The 24,945-nt window shown below is 43.3% G+C and overlaps 1 protein-coding gene across 4 annotated transcripts in view; it reads left to right on the forward strand.

Annotated features, from left to right (window-relative positions):
- The window catches only part of ABR (ABR activator of RhoGEF and GTPase), an 826,710-nt gene that overhangs the window by 500,613 nt on the left and 301,152 nt on the right, over positions 1 to 24,945 (forward strand). For all 4 annotated transcript variants that reach the window (XM_069226275.1, XM_069226276.1, XM_069226277.1 and 1 more), the window contains one exon: positions 17,976 to 18,161. In XM_069226275.1, the coding sequence (XP_069082376.1) occupies positions 17,976 to 18,161 (186 nt within the window). The remainder of the gene's footprint in view (positions 1 to 17,975; positions 18,162 to 24,945) is intronic.

Here is a 24,945-nt window from a genome sequence, read left to right on the forward strand (position 1 = left end):
TTTTCAGGTTAACCATAAACCATGTATAAAACTGTTCTTCTCATTTCTTCAAAGCTGAAACCTTTTATCCTGAACAACGTGACCATGTACCGCATGGTTCACTACCAGTAGCTTAACCCTTAGAAGTAAAGGGCATCAACTCATATACAGCTTGCAATAATGTTGCTCTTTATCAGCCTGCTGGCCCCTCTTACATGTCTTTGTGTTACAGTATGTTGTTGGCTTAAAAGTGATCTCCTACCATGGATTTCATGATGCCTGCTCTGTTGTTTTAAGACGTTTTCAAACCGAGAATTGGACAGTCCTCTCTGATTATTAACACATAAATTCTGCTTGGCTTATCCGCTGGCTTTGATAAAGTTTATCAGTTTTGAACATCATCAGATGTTTTGTTCTCTCTCGAATTACACCTGTTTCGTGTCCAGGATGTGTACCTTTTTGTTTACTGTCCAGCTTCGCTGTGGCATTTCCCAGGGATCTGTCTTGGTTCTCCTCTCTTTGAACTCAACCACTTTGAATACAAACCTTTCATTTCCACCTTTTGTGTCTTTTCTAGACTGACAAAGCTCAAATGTAGGTTTCATTTATCCCTTAACATTAGAGCTCTGTATCAACCACCTTTTTGGAGATCCAGTCTTGTAATGCCTTGCATTTTTTTCTCTTTATCATAAACCTAAACTGAGATCCTTTTTCATGTATGCTCTTTCTTCCTGTCTTTTCCCCCTCTTTTCTCCATTCTGTTTTTATTCCTCTGCTCAGGAGTGATGTAGTACTGTTGGCAGGAGAACATTTTTGTCGTGTGTACATGTTCAAGTAGCAACTGGTTTTGTGAGGAGTCAATGGTCATACATGGTCTATAGCATGGGATTGAGCCTCCTAAATTCTGAGGATAATAGCAGCAAGGCATTTTAATCTGAGAAGTTCATAGTAGAGGGAGAGGTAGTTCTTGACCAGAGAGGACCCCTGAGGTCCCAATGGGTGGACAGACCAGCGCCAGGCTGACTTCTTCCACCTGCACTCAGGTTTTCTGGTTTATTCCTATCTGCATATGTTGGTTTGGGGCTGGTGATGCACTGGAGCCACAGAAACCTGGAGTCTTAGTGCGCCACTCAAGAGTGGAATGGCAGGTGTTGCATGACCGATAGCCACTGTATAGCTAATGACCACATCTGTAAGAATAGGGTAGATTGGGATCCATTCCTACATCTTGGGTGGGTGTTGTCTTTTCCCTAGGTTCCTCTACAGAAATCACTAGCGCAACCCATTATTGGGTGGCCTTCTGGAAAACAGTTAGGAAGATTATTACCTCCTGCCATGATGGAATCATAGACTTGGTCTCTGTATCCCTCTACAAGTCTGTCGCCATTGCCGGAGGTGGTGGGGTAGCTCCCTGGGATTTATGAGAATGGTAGAAATATGAATTTGCAGAGTATCTGTACAGTGAAACTCCAAAATGCAAAGGGCCATTAGGGCAAAGTTGAATGGGGTGAGAGTGATGCACCCTGGGAGACTGATTGGTGCGACCCCTAGAGAGACTATCTGAATAGCCAAATTGTTTGCATTGTAACCAAGTTACAATCCCAGCAGCCTGCGAGATGGACATTTTGGCACTATCTGTATCAGTAAATATGTTGAATAAATATGAAACTATTGCATCTAACCAGATGCGTTAAAGTATTTCTTACTACACTGGACTTGTTTCTGAACCCTGAGACTGGTGTAATTACATTTGTGGAGAATGTGCTGACCTTGAGGTGGCTTCATAAACAACTCCCATTCAGTGTTTCCTTTATGCCTCCTGCATGACTGAGACCTTCTAGCCCTTTGTTGTACAGGCTGTTGCTTAAAACTTACTGGTACCTGTTTTCTCTATATGAAGGCACGGGTGATGTTCTGTAAGGGATCTAGTGGGCTATAGTTAGAAACTGCCCCCTCCCCCTCACCCCTTGGGTTTGTTGCATAGCAGGCAGGTCTTGCAAACCGTTTCACTGCCCCTTAAGCTGGTTTTTAGTCTGAGAGACTTGGCCTTACTAGAGGTACCCCCCTCCATTAGGATTGGTTTGGGCGGATACCAAACTCTCTTCTGAGGTGTCTATCAATAGGTTTATGATGGTGTGATTTTGACCACAAGATCATTTATAACCCAGTATGCCTGCCGGCGTATGGAGGAATATGGAGATCGGGGGATTACGTAAATCAGATGGACTGGTAGAAGTTGCTGTTTTCCTCAGCCAAAATGGCAGGTTGGTAAAATTCAATGATTGTCTAAACTGAAACCAAAGACCTAAATGTTGGTGTGAAGTGTATGTCAACTCAATACAGATAACTCAGCTGATCAATCCCAAGTGAAGGTAGAGTTGAAATGGGTTCCTTTTTCAAGCGGGCCAGCCTCAGAAGTCTCAAATTAGGGGCCAGTGCCATTTTATATAGTGGTACATAGGTGAAGTAGCCCTTCCTGAATTATGTGAGTTAAGAAAAGCTCCTACCAGATGGTATCGGGCAGGCACTGGAAGAGTGAACCACATGTATTACGTATTATTCAGGGGATAGTTCTCACACGCTGGAGCATGGCTTCTTTATAACAGCACCTTATGTAGGCCTGTGCCATGAGACACTGTACAATTATTTATCTGGTCCTTTCCAAGCCTTGGCACTGGGCCCACATTCCTGTCGTAGGGGGAACCCTAGGAGCATCTGGGTTTAAACCTTGGTGGATTCTGTTTGTCTTGGGCCAGTAAATCTGTCCTACTCTGTCAGACCATCAGCTGGCAGCACTGCTTTTCTGATCTGTCTGAATGCATGAAAATTGGACTAGCTTTACCCTTCCACATTTAGAGGAACAACCACAAATTTCTTATCCTTTATTGTTTCTTCTCCTGGCTTATTTCTGTCTGTTTTTTTTGTCCTCCTGCTGCTGCAAATGATCTTTTATTTCACTGTTTCGCTGTGTCTGTAATTGTCATGACAGATGGTGAAGGCTGCGTGCTTGCTGTTCTGCGAGTAGTGTAATGGAGATCATCAGGATGGTCTCCATGGAAGCAGGCAGAAGTTGATTTCAACCATTCTTTGCATTTAAAAAGGGGGGAAACCCATCTGTAATATCTGTCTCACATTGGATCAAAGACCACTGAGCTATGATTGGCCACTTCACCCTTCTTCATAGCTTTATCCCACCTAAGGACTGAATATCATTCAACTGCCCAGTGTCCCATCAACCCTACCATAAATTGACCTCAGTAAGCATAACTTCGTCCAATTGTGACTGTGCATGTGAAGCCCCTCCCACATTACTGGCATCTGTACATCATGTGCTCTTCCCCGCTAAAAAAAACACTTAATGGCCTAATCAGTTCTCAACATTTCTAATATTGTAAGCTGCCTGTAGTAATTGCACAGCCAATAAAGTTGAAAGCCTTTTATTCCAGTTATAGATTCTTGTACAGCAGTAGTAACATAACTCCCAGCTCTTCAGCTTGCTTCTCCCTCTCCAGCCTTCAGTCTCTTCACTCTTCCAATCCAACCTAGAATGCTCATTTCCTCCACATTCCATTCTCTTCCTGCAAGCCTGTCACTACACATCTCCCCCTTTACACATCCTAGCAAATAATAAACGCATACAAATCTAAGACATATACTATTTACAATTTGCAAATTCCTCAATAATCAAATTCACCCACTTACTTAACTTTGCATAAATTTCCCATACTCCATTTTCTCCCATCATCCAACTTAACCACTGTATTAGATACCTTTACTACTTTTTGTGGTTTAGAAAATGTGCTCTCACCTTTCTTTACTATACCAAATTTTTTCACTGCCACCCAAACACGAACTTCCACACCAATTTCCTTCACCCTTTTCCTAGTATCATAACTTAACTTGTTAGGCTCCTGAAAATCCAACACTCTCGCTCTTTCCCCGATCCACCCACACCTGTCTCTTTTCATGCAACCACCAAGGGGATTCCTTCGTCACTGGTTCCCTTCCTTTAAGAGCAACAAATGGTGACACTCCTGTTACCGAATGCGATGTTACCCTATGTGCCCATAACATTCTGTTCAAATCCACTCTCCAATTTAGCCCACGAGCTAGAGAGAGTTGAATATTCTCCATAATAATTCGATTCACTCTCTCCACCAACCCATTAGCCTGCGGACGGAATAATGCAACTTTCTTATGCTTAATTCCTAATCCAGTGAGGAACTCCAGCATATTTGCTGACACTAATTGCACACCATTATCAGTAACCTGAACCTTCGGCACACCGCCCTCCAAAAATACTTCCCTGAACATCTCTGACATTGCTAGTTGTAATTTGTTCCAGAGTCTTGATTATAAACCATTTGCTATGGTAATCTACCAAGACTACGAGAATTTGATTCCTCCTACCCAGTTTGTCCCCCGGTCCTATAAAGTCCAAAGCCAACTTCTCCCATGGTCTTGCTGGAAACTGTACACATCCCAAAGGTGGCTGTCTGATAGTCCTAGCCTTATCAACATTTCCACACGCTACACATTCACTCACCATCCACTCCACATCTTTATCCATCCCAGGCCACCAATAAAACTGTCTTCATCTTCTCTTAGTCAGACTCCTCCCTAGATGACCTTCATGTACTATCTTTATCAACCTCATTCTCAACTTCCTAGGAGGAACGACTCTTCCACGTCTTAGTACCTTCTCTCCTTGAACACTCAGCTCATTTTTTACTTCTAAATACTGTTTCAAACTTTCATGTAAGTGACTTCCATCATGATCTGGACCACATATGAACTTCTTTAATTCATCATATTCCTCATCACCCACCATAGCATCCTCCCATTCTTCTTGTCCTAAAGTCAATTCCCCATCTATTGAAAACGCCTCTACCTCCATCTCACACGAGTGAGACCTCCTCAGGACACTCATGAATTGGCATGCACGACAGTCAGCCACAATGTTTTTCTTGCCTCTTACGAATTCCACAACAAAATTGAAGTCTATAACATTAATCAACCATATAGAAATCCGAGGTGTCATACTTCCTTCCAAACCCCGACCACATCTGAAAACCTGTAGCAGAGGTTTAGGGTCTGTACAAAGTACAAAATACAATCCCCATAAATAGTACCTGTAATGATTAATACCCCAACAACAAGCCAATGCCTCTTTCTCAGTGGCAGAATACGATAGTTCTGCCCCCTGTAATCTGCGTGACGCAAGTCCAATGACCTTTTCCTCATTGTCCACCATCTGTATAAGAACGGCTCCTAACCCTACACTACTAGCATCAGTCATTAAAATTGTTTTCTTGCTCGCATCAAGATGTCCTAGTGTAGGAACACTGATAATAGAACTCTCAATCTTCATAAATACTGCCTCACACTCCGTTCCCCACTCATACACTGTCCCCTTTTTTAATAATAACCTCATGGGTTCAACAACCTCAGTAAAATCATGCACAAACTTCGAGCAGTACTCTGCTAATCCCAAATATGATTTTAGTTGGTCCTTGTTGCATGGTTCGGTGCTTCACTAATCGCCCTCACAATGCTTTTTTTTTTGTTTTATCCCATCAGCAGACACCTCATGACCTAAATAATTCACTCGATCCTTCCTCAGCTGACACTTCTCTCTCTTCACAGTCAAACCATGAGCTTCAATTCTCTCAAAAACTCTTCCTAATAGCTCATCATGTTCCTTCAAAGACTTCCCCAACACTATGATGTCATCTTGGAAACACAACACCATTTCAACCCATCAAAAGCATTTTGCATTATCTGCTGAAATACAGCTGATGTGGAGGCTAGCCCAAAAGGCATTCTACAGTAACGATACGCACCCAAAGGAGTGACAAAAGAAGTCAACGGACGGGAGTCCAGATGCAGGTTAACCTGATGGTAGGCCGCAGACATGTCTAGTACGTTAAATACCTTACCACCCCCCATCATGCTCAGCATTTCCGTGATGTTCGGCAAAGGCTGCCTATCCACCCAAATGTTCTTGTTAAGATCTCTTAAGTCAATACACAAACGAATCTTGTTTCCGTCTTTAGGTGCCACGACAATAGACACCAACCATTCCGAAGATTCTATTGGTTCGATTATCTTTTCCTTCAATAATCTGTTAAGCTCTTGCTGGAGTGGCTCCCTCATTAAAAATGGTATTGCCCTTACCTTGTGAACTACAGGTGTCACATTTTCCTTTAAAATTATGCAGTGTGTAAATTTCTTCAGTTTACCTAGCTTATCAGTAAAAACTTTCGGAAACTTTTCCATCAATCTCTCACACCATTCTGTCTCTTGAGTCCCGATATATCCCACATTCATTCTTTCCATGATCATAACTGGTTCAGTTGCATTAGGATCTAGCACAATATTTAAGTCCTTCTGATGTCGCCATCCTAAGAGATTTGATCCTTCACTGGTTACGTACACCTTTCCATGTACATCATTGCCCTTGAACAAGATGTCCATCCATCTCATTCATAAACTGTTGATTCTCTTCCTTCCATATCCAACTGCTTTCACATCTGCACACTGCAACTCCTCAATTTTCCCTTTCAAAACTTCTTCCTATATGTCCTAGGATATTAAAGTAAATAAGCTACCAGAATCTACTAATACCCTTACAGTCTCAGACTCCAGCGTTATGTCACGATGGGGTTTGTCCAGTTTAGTCGAGCTCTCCTTCTTCAAGTTTCTATCGTTTTTGGACTCCACATTTTGCTGGTTAGTTTCCAACATGCCATTAATAGTTAGTACCATCTCTTCATGCCCATCATGTACATTGTCCACAGACTTGACACTATTATTTAGCATTTTCCCTTTTGACCTACATACTTTGGCCAGATGACCTCTTCTTCCACACATCCTACATCTTAGAGTATGTGCGGTACACATGCGACTTGAAGCGATATGTCCAGGACACCCACATCTATAACACAAGATATTTAGATTTTTCTTTTCCTGCAATGAAAGTATACAAACTACCAAAAAAAATGAAAATAACAATTGAAATTAATAATCTAAAATAAACAGCTAAAACAACAATCTAAAATAATAATCCTCTGTAGTCCTCTATAATTCACACTAGTATTAAATAAACCACGTACAGTCCTCTTTGTTTCTATTGTAGTCGATGTTTACAATAGTTCTTCTTCTACTTCAATCGTCTGTAACACTGACGGTGAACACTTCACATGAATGCTCAACCAGGTCAGTGCCTCCTTCCATGGGAATGTAAGCCTAAATATTATGTTCGATGGCATCTGTCGCTGTAGTTACACATGGTCTGCATTAGCTCGCCATCTGGTGTTGGGTCGGAGTGTTACAAGTTGTTTTTCTTCGAAGAAGTGTTTTCGAGTCACTGGACCGAGTGGCTCCTCCTTCTGTGCTCATTGCGCATGGGCGTCGACTCCATCTTCGATTATTTTCTTTCCGCCATCGGGTTCGGACGTGTTCCTGTCGCTCCGAGTTTCGGAACGGAAAGATAGCTGAAAACTGAAGATTTTCGACGGTATCGTTGCGATCCGGTTCGAGATAAACACATACGACAACGCATTGAACATCGAAGCGCTTCGGTGCCCTTCGGGGTAGATTTCGGCACACCGTCGGGGCCTAGTCGGCCCGACCGCGTGGAGAACAACGCCGATGGAACGGACCCCGTTTCGATTCTGCCCTGAATGCCACAACAAATATCCTTATACGGACCAACACTCGGTCTGTAACCTGTGCCTGTCACCCGAGCACAGCGAAGAATCCTGTGAGGCCTGTCGGGCGTTCCGGTCCCGAAAAACTCTGCGCGACCGTCGAGCGAGAAGACTGCAGATGGCGTCCACGCCAAAAGAGCATCGACAGTTCGAGACAGAAGAGGAACAGGAGGAATCCTTTTCCATCCAGGATTCAGACTCCGACGAACTCGACCATCCAAAAACAGTGAGTAAGACGTCGAGATCAGAAATTAAAAAAGGCAAAAAGGCCCAGGGGACGCCACTGCCAACCGGCCATGGCTCAACCCAAATTCACGGTGACCAACAATCGGCACCGAAAAAGGCCCATTCAGTGTCGAGATCGTCCGACTCAGGTCGAGACACCGGCACGCAGCCTCCTCGGGACCGAGAGAGTGCTAAAGAGAAGCATCGACACCGAGAGTTCGGTGTCGACACGGATCGACGCCGAGACAGTGGCGCCGAAGATCATAGAGACCAAGATTTTTCGCCACAAAAGAAGAGGAAGGTTACCTCAGAGCCGAAAAAACAAACAACAGGGTTTTCGGAGCCGAAAAAAGCACCAACAGACCCAGTTTCAGGCTCCTATACTGAAGAACTTTCTATGTCTTCACAAATGAAAAGACACAGATTCGAACAGGAACTGCAATCCACTGAAGTGGATCACACGCAGAAGCGTATCTTTATTCAGCAGGGGACAGGGAAGATCAGTACCCTTCCACCTGTCAAAAGAAAGAGAACACTTCAGTTTGTAGCACGAGAGGCTCCTCAGCAACAAACAGCAAAGACGGTAACACCTCCTCCCTCGCCTCCACCTGTAACTCCGGCTTCACCAACTTACACCCCGTCACATTCGCCAGCTCACACCGCCATGAGCCACGACGACCAAGATCAAGACGCGTGGGACTTGTACGATGCACCAGTGTCTGATAACAGCCCAGACACATACCCAACTAGGCCATCACCACCTGAGGACAGCACAGCCTATTCACAAGTGGTGGCTAGAGCAGCTCAGTTCCATAATGTGGAACTACACTCTGAACAAGTAGAGGATGACTTTTTATTTAACACCCTCTCCTCCACCCACAGCTCCTACCAAAGCCTGCCTATGCTCCCAGGCATGCTTCGCGATGCAAAGGAGATCTTCAAAGAGCCAGTCAAAAGCAGGGCAGTAACGCCTAGAGTGGACAAAAAATATAAGGCGCCTCCTACGGACCCGGTATTCATCACCTCTCAGCTGCCACAGATTCTGTGGTGGTAGGGGCTGCCAGAAAACGGGCAAATTCACACACTTCTGGGGATGCACCTCCCCCAGATAAAGAAAGCAGAAAGTTTGATGCAGCCGGGAAGAGGGTCGCTGTCCAGGCAGCAAACCAGTGGTGCACCGCAAACTCACAAGCGCTGCTAGCGCGATACGACAGAGCCCACTGGGATGAGATGCAGCATCTCATTGAACATCTCCCAAAAGATCTACAAAAAAGAGCAAAACAGGTTGTTGAAGAAGGTCAAAACATTTCCAACAATCAAATACGCTCCTCTATGGATGCAGCAGACACAGCCGCAAGGACCATTAATACGTCGGTTACCATCCGTAGGCACGCATGGCTCAGAACGTCTGGATTCAAGCCAGAAATTCAGCAGGCAGTACTTAACATGCCAGTAAACGAAAAAATGCTGTTCGGTCCGGAGGTCGACACAGCCATAGAAAAGCTCAAAAAGGACACTGACACTGCCAAGGCCATGGGCGCACTCTACTTCCCGCAGAGCAGAGGATCTTATACCACCTTCCGCAAAACACCTTTTAGAGGAGGGTTTCGGGGTCAGGCCACACAAGCCAGTACCTCACAGTCCGCACCGTCCACCTACCAGGGACAGTACAGGGGAGGTTTTCGGGGCCAGTATAGAGGAGGGCAATTCCCTAGGAATAGAGGAAGATTTCAAAGCCCCAAAACCACTACCAACAAGCAGTGACTCACACGTCACTCACCCCCCCCACACAACACCAGTGGGGGGAAGGATAGGTCAATATTACGAAGCATGGGAGGAAATAACTACAGACACATGGGTCCTAGCAATTATCCAACATGGTTATTGCATAGAATTCCTGCAATTCCCTCCAGACATACCACCAAAATCACAAAATTTATCAAAACACCATTCACAGCTTCTAGAGATAGAAGTTCAAGCACTACTGCAAAAAAATGCAATAGAATTAGTACCAAGCACACAAATAAACACAGGAGTTTATTCACTGTACTTCTTGATACCAAAAAAGGACAAAACACTGAGACCAATTCTGGACCTCAGAGTAGTAAACACATTCATCAAATCAGACCACTTTCACATGGTCACACTACAAAAAGTGTTACCATTGCTCAAAAAACACAACTACATGACAACCCTAGACCTCAAAGACGCATATTTCCATATACCAATACATCAATCACACAGAAAATATCTAAGGTTTGTATTCAAAGGAATACATTACCAATTCAAAGTATTGCCTTTCGGTTTAACAACCGCTCCAAGGGTATTCACAAAATGCCTAGCAGTAGTCGCTGCACACATCAGAAGGCAGCAAATACATGTATTCCCGTATCTAGACGACTGGCTAATCAAAACCAGTTCGCTCACACAATGCTCAAACCACACAAATCAAGTCATACAAACCCTCTACAAACTAGGGTTCACCGTCAACTTTGCAAAATCCAACATTCAGCCAAGCAAAGTACAGCAATATCTAGGAGCCATAATAGACACGACAAAAGGAGTAGCAACGCCAACTCCACAAAGAATTCACAATTTCAACAGTCATTCAACACATGTCTCCAAATCAAACAATACAAGCAAGAACAATACTACAGCTCCTAGGCATGATGTCCTCATGCATAGCCATTGTCCCAAACGCAAGACTGCACATGAGGCCCTTACAACAATGCCTAGCCTCACAGTGGTCTCAAGCACAGGGTCACCTTCTAGATCTGGTGTTAATAGACCGCCAAACTTACCTCTCGCTTCTATGGTGGAACAGTATAAATTTAAACAAAGGGCGGCCTTTCCAAGACCCAGTGCCACAGTACGTAATAACAACAGATGCTTTCATGACAGGGTGGGGAGCACATCTCAATCAACACACCATAAGAGGACAATGGAACATACATCAAACAAAACTGCATATAAATCATCTAGAATTATTAGCAGTTTTTCAAGCACTAAAAGCTTTCCAACCAATCATAACCCACAAATACATCCTTGTCAAAACAGACAACATGACAACGATGTATTATCTAAACAAACAAGGAGGAACACATTCAACGCAGTTAAGCTTATTAGCTCAAAACATATGGAAGTGGGCAATCCACCATCAAATTCGCCTCATAGCACAGTTTATTCCAGGGATCCAGAATCAACTGGCAGACAATCTCTCTCGAGATCACCAACAAGTCCACGAATGGGAAATCCACCCACAAATTCTGAACACCTACTTCACACTCTGGGGAACACCTCAGATAGACTTATTTGCAACAAAAGAGAACGCAAAATGCCAAAACTTCGCATCCAGATACCCACACAAGCAATCCCAAGGCAATGCCCTATGGATGAACTGGGCAGGAATATTTGCTTACGCTTTTCCTCCTCTCCGTCTCCTCCCTTATCTAGTGAACAAATTGAGTCAAAACAAACTCAAACTCATTTTAATAGCACCAACGTGGGCAAGACAACCCTGGTACACAACACTGCTAGATCTTTCTGTAGTACCCCACATCAAACTGCCGAACAAACCAGATCTGTTAACGCAACACAACCAACAGATCATACACCCAGATCCAGCATCGCTGAATCTAGCAATCTGGCTCCTGAAATCCTAGAACTCAGACACTTACAACTTAGCCAAGAGTGTATGGAGGTCATAAAGCAGGCCAGAAGGCCATCCACTAGACACTGCTACGCAAGTAAGTGGAAAAGATTTGTTTGTTACTGCCATCATAATCAGATACAACCACTAGACGCAACTCCAAAACATATAATAAATTACTTGCTCCATTTACAAAAAGCAAGGCTAGCCTTCTCTTCTATTAAAATACACCTTGCAGCAATATCTGCATACCTGCAGACTACCTATTCAACTTCCTTGTATAGGATACCAGTCATCAAAGCATTCATAGAAGGTCTTAAAAGAATTATACCACCAAGAACACCACCTGTTCCTTCATGGAACCTAAACGTGGTCCTAACAAGACTCATGGGCCCACCTTTCGAACCCATGCACTCTTGCGGAATACAATTCCTAACCTGGAAAGTTGCCTTTCTCATCGCCATTACATCTCTGAGAAGAGTAAGTGAAATTCAAGCGTTCACAACACAGGAACCTTTTATACAAATACATAAAAATAAGGTCGTCCTACGACCTAATCCAAAATTTTTACCAAAAGTTATTTCACCGTTCCATCTAAATCAAACGGTAGAACTACCTGTTTTTTTCCCACAGCCAGATTCTGTGGCTGAAAGAGCACTACATACATTAGATGTCAAAAGAGCATTAATGTACTACATTGACAGAACAAAGAACATCAGAAAGACTAAACAGCTATTTATTGCATTCCAAAAACCTCATGCAGGTAACCCAATATCAAAACAAGGTATAGCCAGATGGATTGTTAAATGCATCCAAATCTGCTACCTTAAAGCAAAAAGACAACTGCCCATTACTCCCAGGGCACATTCAACCAGGAAAAAAGGTGCTTCAATGGCCTTTTTAGGAAACATCCCAATGCATGAAATATGTAAGGCAGCCACATGGTCTACGCCTCACACATTCACCAAACACTACTGTATAGATGTGCTATCCGCACAACAAGCCGCAGTAGGTCAAGCTGTATTAAGAACTCTATTTCAGACAACTTCTACTCCTACAGGCTAATCCACCGCTTATGGGGAAATAACTGCTTACTAGTCTATGCAGACCATGTGTATCTACAGCGACAGATGCCATCAAACTGAAAATGTCACTTACCCAGTGTACATCTGTTCGTGGCATCAGTCGCTGAGATTCACATGGGCCCACCCACCTCCCCGGAAGCCTGTAGCAGTTCAGAAGTTACCTTCAATTTTGTACATTTGTATATATATTATTTAAACCTTTAATAGGTACATACTTACACATTTCATTGCGCGGGCACTAATACTATAGTACAACTCCTACCTCACCCTCTGCGGGGAAAACAATCGAAGATGGAGTCGACGCCCATGCGCAATGAGCACAGAAGGAGGAGCCACTCGGTCCAGTGACTCGAAAACACTTCTTCGAAGAAAAACAACTTGTAACACTCCGACCCAACACCAGATGGCGAGCTAATGCAGACCATGTGAATCTCAGCGACTGATGCCACGAACAGATGTACACTGGGTAAGTGACATTTTCATTTCTTTTCCTTTTGCCATTGCTGTCTTCGAGGTTCCCAAATTGCGTGTATAATACACGAGTCACGGTCAGCTTCCTCTATTCATCCTCAACGCGCACCTCGCGTGCATGCCAGTACACGCGATCAGCTTTTATTTTATTTTCATTCTCAGCGCGCGTCTATACACGAGCCGAGAACAGCTTTTAATCCCGTTGGCACGCACCCAAACAGACTGTTTATTTCCAAGCCGCGTTGCGCGCTCACCGTTGACGCGCAGGCAAATTAAATAAAATTTAAGTCTATTTCAAAGGAATATATTAATGTCCATTCAATTTGGCAACACGCGTATATCGTCAACTCGTGGTTACCACGCTTTACGGTCCTTCTTTTCGCCGCTTTTCAGGCTTCAGGGTCCTCCTTATCGCCACTTATCGCCACTTTTCTGTTCCTTTCCTTATATTCTTCCTAGTTTTCTTCTCTCCTTTTTTTTTTTTTTTAGTTTTCTTTGTTACTCACATCTGAGCTAAGGGTTGGGAGTTGTTGAGCCTTCTCTGCCCCCTGCACAGAGTCCGTCGTTGCCAATTATGTAGTAATTGCGCAGCCAATAAAGTTGAAAGTCTTTTATTCCAGTAATAGATTCTTGTACAGCAGTAGTAACATAACAACTCCCAGCTCTTCAGCTTGCTCCTCACTCTCCAGCCTCCAGACTCTTCACTCTTCCAATCCAACCTGGAATGCTCATTTCCTCCACATCCATTCTCTTCCTGCAAGCCTATCACTACACTGCCCCTCCCAATTATTGAATCTCCACGTGCAAAACATTGCTCTATTACTGATATTTTGGTGTCTATGATTGTTTCCCTATGAATGATCTCCATTTGTGTTAGAAATTTCACTATTATCAAGTTCTGATTGCGTGAACCCCTGAAAACGAATGATGACTTTTCTGATTTCTTAAACCCATCTTTAAAGAGTTCCATTCTAACACTGAAAGTTGAATTTGGTTGAACACTCCCCATTACCAATGGCAGGAGATTCAAAGCCTGGCCCCATCCAATATTAAACAAGTATTTGCAATGCTATGGGTCTCTCGTTTTTCTCGAGGTAGAGCTATTAGCGTTGTAAATTCCTAACTGGCCTTTTCTTGCCACACAAACTGAAAATAAAAAGTAAAACAGTTGATGTAAGCAAGCAGATTCAAAGCGTCATAGTGAGCGCAAAGAGAGAGACAAAAGGAAAAAGAAGTTTGCTCCCAGTCAAAGTTATCGGCAAATGTGCAATTATCCATGTAACAGGGTCGATGGCCAAGGCAGTAACAAAACCGCCCTAAGGAGGGACAAACGTAAAGCAGTTATCAATGAAAACAAAGGATTTTTGAAAGGCAAGTCCATGAACGAGTGATAGTGATGGACGTGAGGTGGGCGTGGTTAAAAGCCCAGATACATTCCAACACGTCGGAAAAGCAGCACTTGTGCGCTGCTGTGCCCAACCTAAAAATGAGTTATCACTACTGCTAACTGACTTTCGAAGTTCTTCCAGTAAAATGCTGACCCCCCCCCCAACACATAGATCAGAACCACACAGTATCCCAGAGCATGACTGAGAAGAACCATAGCCCAAAGGACCAGCCATGTGATCCAGATAGAGTATCTGCACCCAACATGGACTTTGAACCCCACACCAGGGTTCAACCATCACAACAAACCAGTCTGGCCTAGAGACTGCCTATCTCTCTTTCGTATGTCTCTCTCACACTCCTGTACCATAGTATCCAAAGCTAACTTATATGAAGAACTCACCACTGGCAAACACCCTACTTGACCTCCAACTGACATCTTAACTCCTCGAAACAGTTACCATCAAATGTGCACCCTAGAAACAGAGCTAAGCCTCTATGCTGAGCAAGAATTGCAAACCCCTTTGTGTTCAGCCGAGGAGTGCAGGAAGCATGGGCACTAAACTAAAGACAATAGTAAGCCCATAATAGCATCCACCTAAGGCCAAGGACATGGCGCTGTACATACAATCAGGCACAGCATCCCCGGAATCCTGTTGAGAAACCAGACGTGATGAGACTACCAAACAGGATTAAATGATAATCCAGTATGTAAACTTGTGCCCAGCTGCTTGCATCATCACAAGATGAGTGATTACATTAATTGCTCAACGCTAAATTCTGAGACTGTTGAGGCATGCTATAAATAATTATCCTCTACATAAAGCCAATACAGATCCAGTATTTATGCACCAACACAGGCTTACCTGTGGAGTACGATCATGGAAGATGAAGCGACTAAAGAATCCCAGTATAAGTGGAGCATCATAACATTTTACTCTAAATGAGCACAGCGAAGTGATTAACTTATTCTAAAAAAAAAAAAAGGATGCTTTCATAGCTGTGAAATAAAACCGCAGAAATAACTGGAGGAAATGCAGAATAGGAACAGAATAGTGTTGAGTTAACACTTTCCTTCTGTCCCCACAGGATTAAAGGGAACTATCAGTTGTAATATTTGCAACAATTTAATTCCTTGATTGCTGTTCTATCATGATTCAGTAGAATCGTTTTATTAACTTCTGTAGGCTGTAACTATAAAGAGAGATGCAGTTGGTTTTATTGAACTTCAAACATCAGTCAGCATACCTTTCCCTAAGACATCCACCAAAAGCAGGCCCTGATTCACACACATAACAAATACACTTGTGCCTTCTATTCGAAGGAAGTCCAACTCTTATCTTCCAAGTCTGTTGTCTCAGGTTTCTGCAGTGTGTTGGAAACTAGTTTGGGGCCGGAGGGATGGGGGTTATTTCTAAAACATCGGGAGCACGTGGTTCACAGCCTTATAATGCTCCCTTAAGTTATTCATTCTCCATTGGCTAGATTTCTCCATTTGTCTATTTAATATGGAAGTTCAGCAATCGCCAGTTCTCTAGAGTTCTGGTGATATACCTCCTTCCCTGCATTGTAAGACTCTTATGGGGCCTTTAATTTGTGTGATGTGTCTACAGTCTCTGGGATCTCAAAATTTCTGTAAAAAGGATTCCACAAACAGTCATCCTGTGTCTCAGTTCTTGATAGTTGTAAACTCATCGATTACCAGGATCTACCAACCTTTGATTCATTAAATAGTAAAGATTTGGTTTAGCACCTGAATGTCAGCATTGGCAAAGTTAAGCCCAAAAGAAATGAGCAGACCAAAATCAACTTAAACTCCTCACTCCAAACCCCAATTTTGAAGTCCATGATAACTTCCAAAATCCTATGCACTGTGCACAGGGTCTACTCTAGCAGATCATAAGGACCTTCTCGTGTCACTGTTTCAAGACTCTGTGCTGGAAACCTTGCCTGTTGGGGTTCCATAGTTGTGAATAGTTATCATTCCATCACCAGCAGACGTACCACGTTGGGACATCCTATGGCTTTTGTAACTTGATTTGACTCTTGTTTCCTTTTCTGGACTCTGAATGCTAGCATCTTTTCAAATACTTCCAAGAGGATAGCCTAGCACCCTCACAAATATTCCTTTCTCTGCATTTGAAAGATTGATGTTTGTTCCGCGTGAAATTTTTGTTTCATACTTATTTTTGTTGTCTTTAAAACATTACTGCATGATTTGTTCAGCGTTGCAATCTATAGGGTAACCTATGACCTTGTTGCCAATGTTCCCTCATAGTTTACTTGATTGTTTGTATTTTATATTTTTTTGAATTAGCTGTGCATGGCTCCAACCCCCCACCTGAACTTTAGAAGCAGTGGTGGCCGCCACATAATGCAAGGGTGGGGGATGGGGGACGGAAACGAGGTACAAATAAAAAAACAAATAAATAAAAAGAACTTACCTTGCCTCTGTCCCTGCTGCCTCACGCTCCTCTCATTCTGGTGTCCCAGTATTCACTGCTGGGACACCAGCACAGGCTCCCCAGCAATCCCGGTGCTGCTTTCATGCAAAACCTAAGCCGGGCTGGAGAAACCTAATGCGCTTGGGTGTTTGGCCTGCCTCAGACGGCCGGCCAAACACACATAGACACTTAGGTTCACTCTCCCCTCATTTCCCCTCCAACCTCCCATGGCCCAGCCCCACCTCTTCCTGACTGTTGGCTGTGCCAGAAGCAGACCAATAAAACTATCTATCATTTTATTTGTCTGATTCTGGCACAGCCAGTGGGGCGATGCCATAGCGAAGGAGCCGCCCCTGTGTAGAAGTGTAGTAGTGCTTGAAACGTATGGGAGGAATTATTAGACCCACTAAGCAGAGGTACCCAGTAGAGATGTTCCTTGCCATTTAAAAAATTGCCTAGAGATGGGTCAGAGAGGAAAATCGTCCAATAAATGCTCAATAAACTCTACATTGTGGGTGTTCAGAGATTTCACCCAGCCTGATTGGTGATCGTAGGACTATTGTGGTTGGAAAAACAGTCTGTGACGCCCTGGGGATGGGGATGCTAGAATGTAGAGGATTATTCAGATGGGTCAGTGGAGCAGAATCCTATGAATCTTACTCATTACTGTTTAAGACCGAACATTATCAACAAGCCTACTGATTAGTGCAAAGTACTGTAGTGATCATCCACCAGTCATCACAGTGTGCTTTAGGAGAAAGAACTTTGAAAACAGAAGTCACAATGAATGAAACACAAAATTATGTTTAAAAGAAACAAATGTAAGGCATGTAGTGAAAATGACACATTCCAGTCTTGGGGCAAAGATGAGACCGAAAAGCTGTGGATCCACGCAAAGCTTTTTGTTCTTTATTTTACGTCCCTTTCAGCCACTCTTCTCAGGGACACTGGTCTCATGCCACTGCCCTTTCGCGCGCCCCACGTTTGCCACTCTCCTTTTTTAACCCCTGACTTCTAATTGCAGCCAATAAAGCCTCTGAAGGCCACGGCGACCACGTCCCAGCCGGTGCTCACTGCCCAGCAGATCGAGAACATCTTCTACAAGATCCAAGACATCTATGACATCCACAAAGAGTTCTACGACAGCCTCTGCCCCCAGGTGCAGCAGTGGGACAACAAGGTGACGGTGGGCCACCTCTTCCAGAAGCTGGTGAGTTCTGGACCTTAGATCTTCATCAGCATTAAGCAGATAAGTCAACTATCGCACAGTGCCTGCCATTGTCTCGCTCCTTATGGAACAACTACCAATGTACAGAAACCGCCAGCGAAGCACCTGAACTCTAGGCCTCTTGTTGTAATAACTTAGTTTAGTAAACAAACTCCATGAGCAGGATGGATTTTAATCCTAGAACAAATGTCTTCTGTGTTATTTCAGGAGTGATTTTTGGTGCGTAGTATGTTTTTAAGCATTTTATCTTAAATTCGTCAATGATTGTTTAAAAAAAAATGTGCATATGTCGGAGTTTAAAAAAAAGTTTAATGTCAGAAATTAGATAGACAATTAGCTGCTTCTTTTAAAAATAATTGTCTTCTATCACACGTTGCGTAAAATACCACATTTAGGATTTTTAAAGAGAGGGTAAATACAGTCTTAGCCGGACTGAAAAGGTTTGTACATTTTTTTAAAATGTGGTTAAAGGGCCATTCATGTGCAATTAATGTATTGTGTATCAGGTCTTTGGTGCTTCTTTTGTCGTGTTTTACTGTTTTTCTGTTGGTTTTCTGTCAGTAAAAAGTACTGGGCCCTCATCTTAATATTAAAATATTTTTGTGCGCCCACAATAACTGACATTAATACAATCTATTTTATGAAAATACAGCTGCGATGTGCACTCCAAAAAATCTTGAAGAATGTGCACTGTTTTAGATGTCAAAAAGCAAATATTCGTTTTCCACAAAATATTAAGAACAAATGATATGGCAGAAGTTAAAAAACCTAATTAAAGTGTGTAAAGAGTTATGATTAAAATAAAATATTGTGAAACTGACCCTGTGAAATGTATTTAGTGATATAATGGGATTCACCACAGTGAGATTCCTTCGCTCCTAAAGTTATTTGTCAGCTGCATTTCTAAAAGCCGGAAGGGTGGTGTACTGAATTTCAGTAGTCGCTGACACTTTGAAGTAGTCCTGCCATTGATGAATTTGCAACTCGCCCGCTGTTCTTGCTTTTTACGAGATATGTGTTCTGAATGTACCCTAACAGAAGCACTTATGCAGCGCACTTTCACCCCTGTGGGCTCTCTTGGTGATGACGGCAGATTTCTGATATTTACAGTTATAAAATAGATGGGAAGGTTGAAGCCACTTGAGGATTCATTCAGACTTGAGTGTCAACATTCAGCCCTACTCGTAGCGGCGGGCCCTTGGGCCATGAAGGTGATGGTTCGGACCATCGATCTGATGTAGTTGGGTGACTTGGGGTGGAGTTCCTTTCATGTGGCGTGTTTGAGTCTGTGAGTGCGCCCTCTGCCTGCCTAAGAGGTCGGTGTGGAAGCTGAACTACGTTTCCGCCCTAGTGCCGCTGACTCATGGTAGCTCAATTGAGTATTTCCTAGTAGGATTGCATAAACTTGGTTTTTACAGCACCTTTTGTAGTTTTGTTATCTAGTAAAATATCTTCATAATCAATAATGATATTTGTCAGCTCTCTAGACAAGGCATCTTGTTACACATAACTAGCTGCAGCAGTAAGAGAGGCCTCCGTCTGAATCGTGTGAGATGTCTACTAGATAATCTCAATATTGCTGAAATTGTAATTAATAAAATGCATGAAATAAATAAAAACGTAAAAGAGGAGCAGTGAAAATCACCCATGAACACTAAGATATTTGTACATGCCTGCTCGCAGTGACATTTTGGGGAAGAGTTTCTGTTCTTCATTGTTTGTGTTGTCCCTGGTTTTACTGAAGATGTGCTCTGGGTTCCCATGGAAGCCTTCTCTCTTCCTTCAGTAGTTGGACTTTAGATGTTATACAATATAAAAGAACTGGCTATGGGAAGGCTCATTTCTTACTGAAAATAGCGGATATTTCTGTCACGGTCTTATTACTGCAAATGTATCTTAATGTCCCACAAGCTGCCCTCTGCCTTCTTTGTTGGATTTATACTTGAATGTTTTGAAGGCACCATGCAATTGTTTTAAACAGTGGTTGGTCACAAAGAACGCACAAACAAAAACATATTATATAGAATGAGCATAGGCGCACACGGTCGTGTGCATGCTTACCAAGTGGTTTGGTGGAAAAGTGTACTTACATGTTTCCATTGGGGTGGAGCACGTGGGTGGAGATGACCTCAATTGGAGTTTGGTCCTGTAATGTGGGGCTAGAAAAAAAACTTTAGATATGGGTGGAGATGTCTTGGGAAGGTGTCCTGTCATGGCTTATATGTGGGCAATAGTGCTTGGTGACACATTGGTCCATCGTAGTGTGCTTGCATGCTTTAGCAGAGGTTTCCATGTAGCATTTGCCAGTGTGTCTTTCTTGGTTATCAATAGCCAGTGTAGTTCCAGAAATATGTGAGATCTCTGACTCTGTCCCTGCCTCTCCTCTAGACATTGTCTAAGAGAAACGATGCAGTTCCTGCATGGCCGAGGAACTGGTTAGACCAAGGGTTTGAAGGAAGTGGGAACTAATGGGTACTGAGCTACTTAAGCTATTTTTTTTTCTAGTTGATAGTTCCACTTCTTTCTATAGCCACCTAATCTAATATGGTGCCTTGGTTTGCTGTATTTAAAACGTATCATTTGTTTACAATTGTACTTGATATTAGTTGAAGGTAACTGTTTCACACGCGCTCCCTTTGAGAAGGGAGACTTCTGAAATGCCATGTTTTTCAATCACCCCGCACGATGTTGTCACAAAATAATGTCACCCAACATAATGTCACAAATCTTCTGTGGACCCCCACTGAATCATTATTGGAATCTGGGCACCCCTGCTGAATTATTACTGGAAGTGAGACCCCAGCCTAAGCATTTTCCATGAGCTGAACTGCAAAACAATGCACAAGCTTTCAGCAAACTAATACACAAATGATTAAATATTTTATTTAATTCACAAAGACAAAATTTTAGTTTTAATGGGACGGTTGGAGCTTATCTAAATTCAATTGAGGCCACTCTTCATCTATACTATATTCTGTTTGATGCCCGTACACTGCTCTCACCAATAAGTCTGAAGATACAAGTTATTTGTTATCCTTCAATTTCAAATTCCTTCACATTTACTTAACGCTTTTAAATGTTATATTTTGCTTCTTAATTTATATACACTTTATTATTCTGTTAATATTATTTCATTTTCTAAGCAGTCATGACCCCCTAAGTAGGCTTTGCGGACCCCCAGGGGTCGATAGAGCACAGGTGAAGAACCACTGCTGTAACTCAGCCCCACTACAGCTCCCCTAGTTTTTTGTTTTAATTCACCTCTACCTCTGGTGCGGCAAGTTATGTAGACCCAAGAATCTTAATAATATTTCGATTCGATTCCAATGAGCAGAGTTCTGTCCGAGCCAGTCTTGCCAGACATGCCAAGGCGAAATAGCTTAACATGAAGTATTTTCTGCAGGTCGCACTTTTGCCACAAGGTGGCACCAAATAGCTTTGCAAAACGATGCTTTGTTTTACCTCAGCATCCATAATATTTACTTCCTTTCTCGTAGTCCATACTCTCTCCCTGTTCTCGCCGTCTCCTCTTCTCAGCATCCCGTGATGTTCCCTTATGTTCCTTTTCTTGTGTGTAAGAATGTTGAAGTCCCGTTATTGTCACTGCACGGGTAAAAGGTCATCTTCACACGCCGGATTGATGTTTAAGATTAGGTCTATACCGAAGTTTTACGTATTGTTGTGCACCGTTTACCATGTAGAGCGCGAGCGAGGGAGAGAAACAAGTCTGGTAGACAGCGAGGCAAAGCAGGGAGTGACCCTGGAGGAAAGCAAGAATTCGAAGGAGAACGAGTGAGGTGGAGGGAGGGAAAAATAAGGAAGACATGGAGTTGGAGAGGAAAAGAAAGAGGCAAAATAATGGAGATTGGAGAATAAAAAAGCGCGGTGAGTGAGTTGGGTGCTGCAGCGGGTGAGTGAACGGCTAACAGAATAGATTAATGGGGAAAAATACTAGAAGAAAACAAAGGGCAGAAGGCGGAGTGGTAATGTTAGGACGACACATTAGGCAATACATTAGGCAATACCCAATCGAAATAGATGGAGCGCAGACCAAGCCACGTGACTATATAACACGACCACTGTCCCTTAGCACGTTTCTCTCTCTCGGAAGTGCCGCCTGTGCCTACTACCACTGCTTGTCGAATCCTTGAGGCAGGCGACGCCAGTGCCAGCCCAGCACCCCCTGCCAGGGTGGCCTTGGCTCCAAGGACGTGCATGTCCGGGATACGTCAGTGACCTTTCTCTCGCAAAGTGGCGCGGCCGCCATGTTTGATGGTTCACGAGGTAGTTTCCCGAGGGAGGGACTCCATAGCGGCCCCACGGCCGGGCTTTTCATTATAAGCGTAATCGGAGCCATGCTGCGAATCGAGTGGATGTGTGCTATCCTCCAAGGGGGCGAGAGCTCATCAATTTATCACAAGCCTCCGTGGCCAATCAATAGCCTTGTCAAGGGGCTGCTATTTCTGGCCTGTGCGTAATTCCACTCGTCTGTGCAGAGAGTGGAGATAAATAGAGCGAGCTCTGATAACGGGGTACGGTTGAACGCTTGAAAATAGGCTTTAACGCTGCTCTTCGCTGTTGGGAGTGAGCGCAGCTCTACTGCCTGTTGACCTGAACATGTTAGGCGCAGGGGCGCAGCTTGGTCAGAAAGAATTGGGGGGAGGTGAGCTTTAGATTTTCCAACATCCTCGCCAGCATATCATGGCAAAATACATAGATGAGCATCAGGACATGAGGGCCGCTTAGGGGCAGTGGAAAGGGAGAGCAGTGTGGAGCGTTAGGGGTTCTTAAAAAACAATATTTTGTAAAATAACCAACATTTTTGAAGAATTTCAGAACAGTGAGGAAAGAGAATGCACTTTTGTTTGTTCGGTCTATGCATATAAATATCCCCTGTAAAATGCGACAGACTCCTCACCATACTTGACTGAAAGAACCGGTACCCAACTATTTACTAGTGAATACATTTATTGGGGGGATGGACAAATGCCAAACACACCTCCTTGGAGCTACGCCCCTGGTTAAGGCGTCCAACGCTTCCTTCAGTCCCTGAAAAATCTCCTTTAACTTTAGACCAGCATTTGTTATCGTTACATATGTCCTTTAAACTTTTAGTTAAGCACTATCCTAACTGAAGAGGATCACCGGGCCTCGAGCATGTTTGGGGACACTGGGTAGCCATGCAGTTTCATACACATTGTGAACCCAGACATTACAAGTACAGTTTGACGAAGAAAGGAAAATGGGTTAAACAAGACAAATGATAAATAGCTTAAACGCAATGGAAGTTCACTAAAGACCAGCAAAAGAGTATACACAGGTTACCCACGGCAGACCCTAAGAGCTGCTAGGACAGTCTGAGCCTTCAGTTTAGAGAGCTGAGATTTGGGAACAGTCTGTGTATTGGCGAGTCTGGCTGGAACAGAAAGTAGGACCAGGCACCAGAACAGAAGTGGCCCCCATTAGCTAGTCATAGCTTTAAAAAAAAAAGTGATCTCCCATTTGTAAAAAAAAAAATCTCTGCAGTTCTGAACCTGCAAACCGCACTGTATAGGTGTTTTACAAGGTAAGCGAGACTACTCGTCGGTTGTGTTTTTTGCAAGCATTGTCTATGGTAATTATAAGGGAGAGTAATAAGAAAAAACAGACCATAAAATGGGCCCACAAGCAGCCAGAAAAGCTTCCCATACAGTGACATTTCAGATTGGTCTTTCTGGCACTGCTATATTGCCCCCTAGGACAGTCCGACCCAGCGACCCTGTCTGTCGTCGTTCAGGATGTGATGAGTCATCATTGCTTGAAACCTACCAGCATTCTTGCCCTCCCAAGAGCTTCTGATTTTCAACCTCATGCATAGATTGCCTTTAGCTGATGTAGACAAACCGAGGAGGAGATATGGCTTAACGGCCGTAGCTGCCGACCTTAGAACTGGAGATCCAGGTTCGAGTCCGCGCCCTCTCAGTATCCTGTGATTCTGGGCAAATTACTTAATATCTCCCTACCTAAAAAAAAAAAAAAAAAAATCTAAGCTTGTGTAATGTAGCCTGGCACTCTTAGAAAGCACTTTAATTCACTTGGGCCACATTTGTGCTTTATAAAACTGGAAAAATAAATAAATGAAACCAATAGTAGAGCAAGGCAATACATTAATAAAAACAGGTGGGATGATATTCTGCTGTTTTAAGCTGAGCTGCCACTACAGAAGGTGCATACGAAACAACAAAAAGGATTTTTCTGCTGGCCGTCATGGAAAGAATCCAAGATTGGATTACTGAAAGAAGCCCTGAAAATCTGTTTTTCTTTAGTAAAGTGAGTAGATTAAAGCAAAATGTACAGGAAGGTTTGAGTATTAATTTAGAGAAAATCTAATAATTTAAGAGGACAGGAGTAAGGGAGTGATATCTTGTGTAGTATACTAGCCTTGAACCCGAGAGCATCAACATAATTAAGAAATATGAAGATTGCCTTAGTAGGATTGAGTTGTAAGAAGACATTCAGCATTAAATTGCTCTCAGGCAGTCCATCCTAGGTCTACACCCGAAGATATAAAAGTGTTGGTTGCCTGCATGCCAAAAGATTAAAGTGTCTATTTTTGCTATTAGATCTCCCAGTGGCTCAGCAAATAGTGTTTAGCCAGCTCTCCTGGGGGAACCCCATGCATCCTGGTCGTGGGGCAGACTTGGAGGAACCCATCCAGACAAATTGGGCACATTCTTCCTCAAATAAGGAGAATCACTCCTGGGTATGGTGTCCACACTCCCCTTCA

Source organism: Pleurodeles waltl, chromosome 3_1 (assembly GCF_031143425.1).
Source record: "Pleurodeles waltl isolate 20211129_DDA chromosome 3_1, aPleWal1.hap1.20221129, whole genome shotgun sequence".
In the NCBI taxonomy this organism is placed as follows: domain Eukaryota; kingdom Metazoa; phylum Chordata; class Amphibia; order Caudata; family Salamandridae; genus Pleurodeles; species Pleurodeles waltl.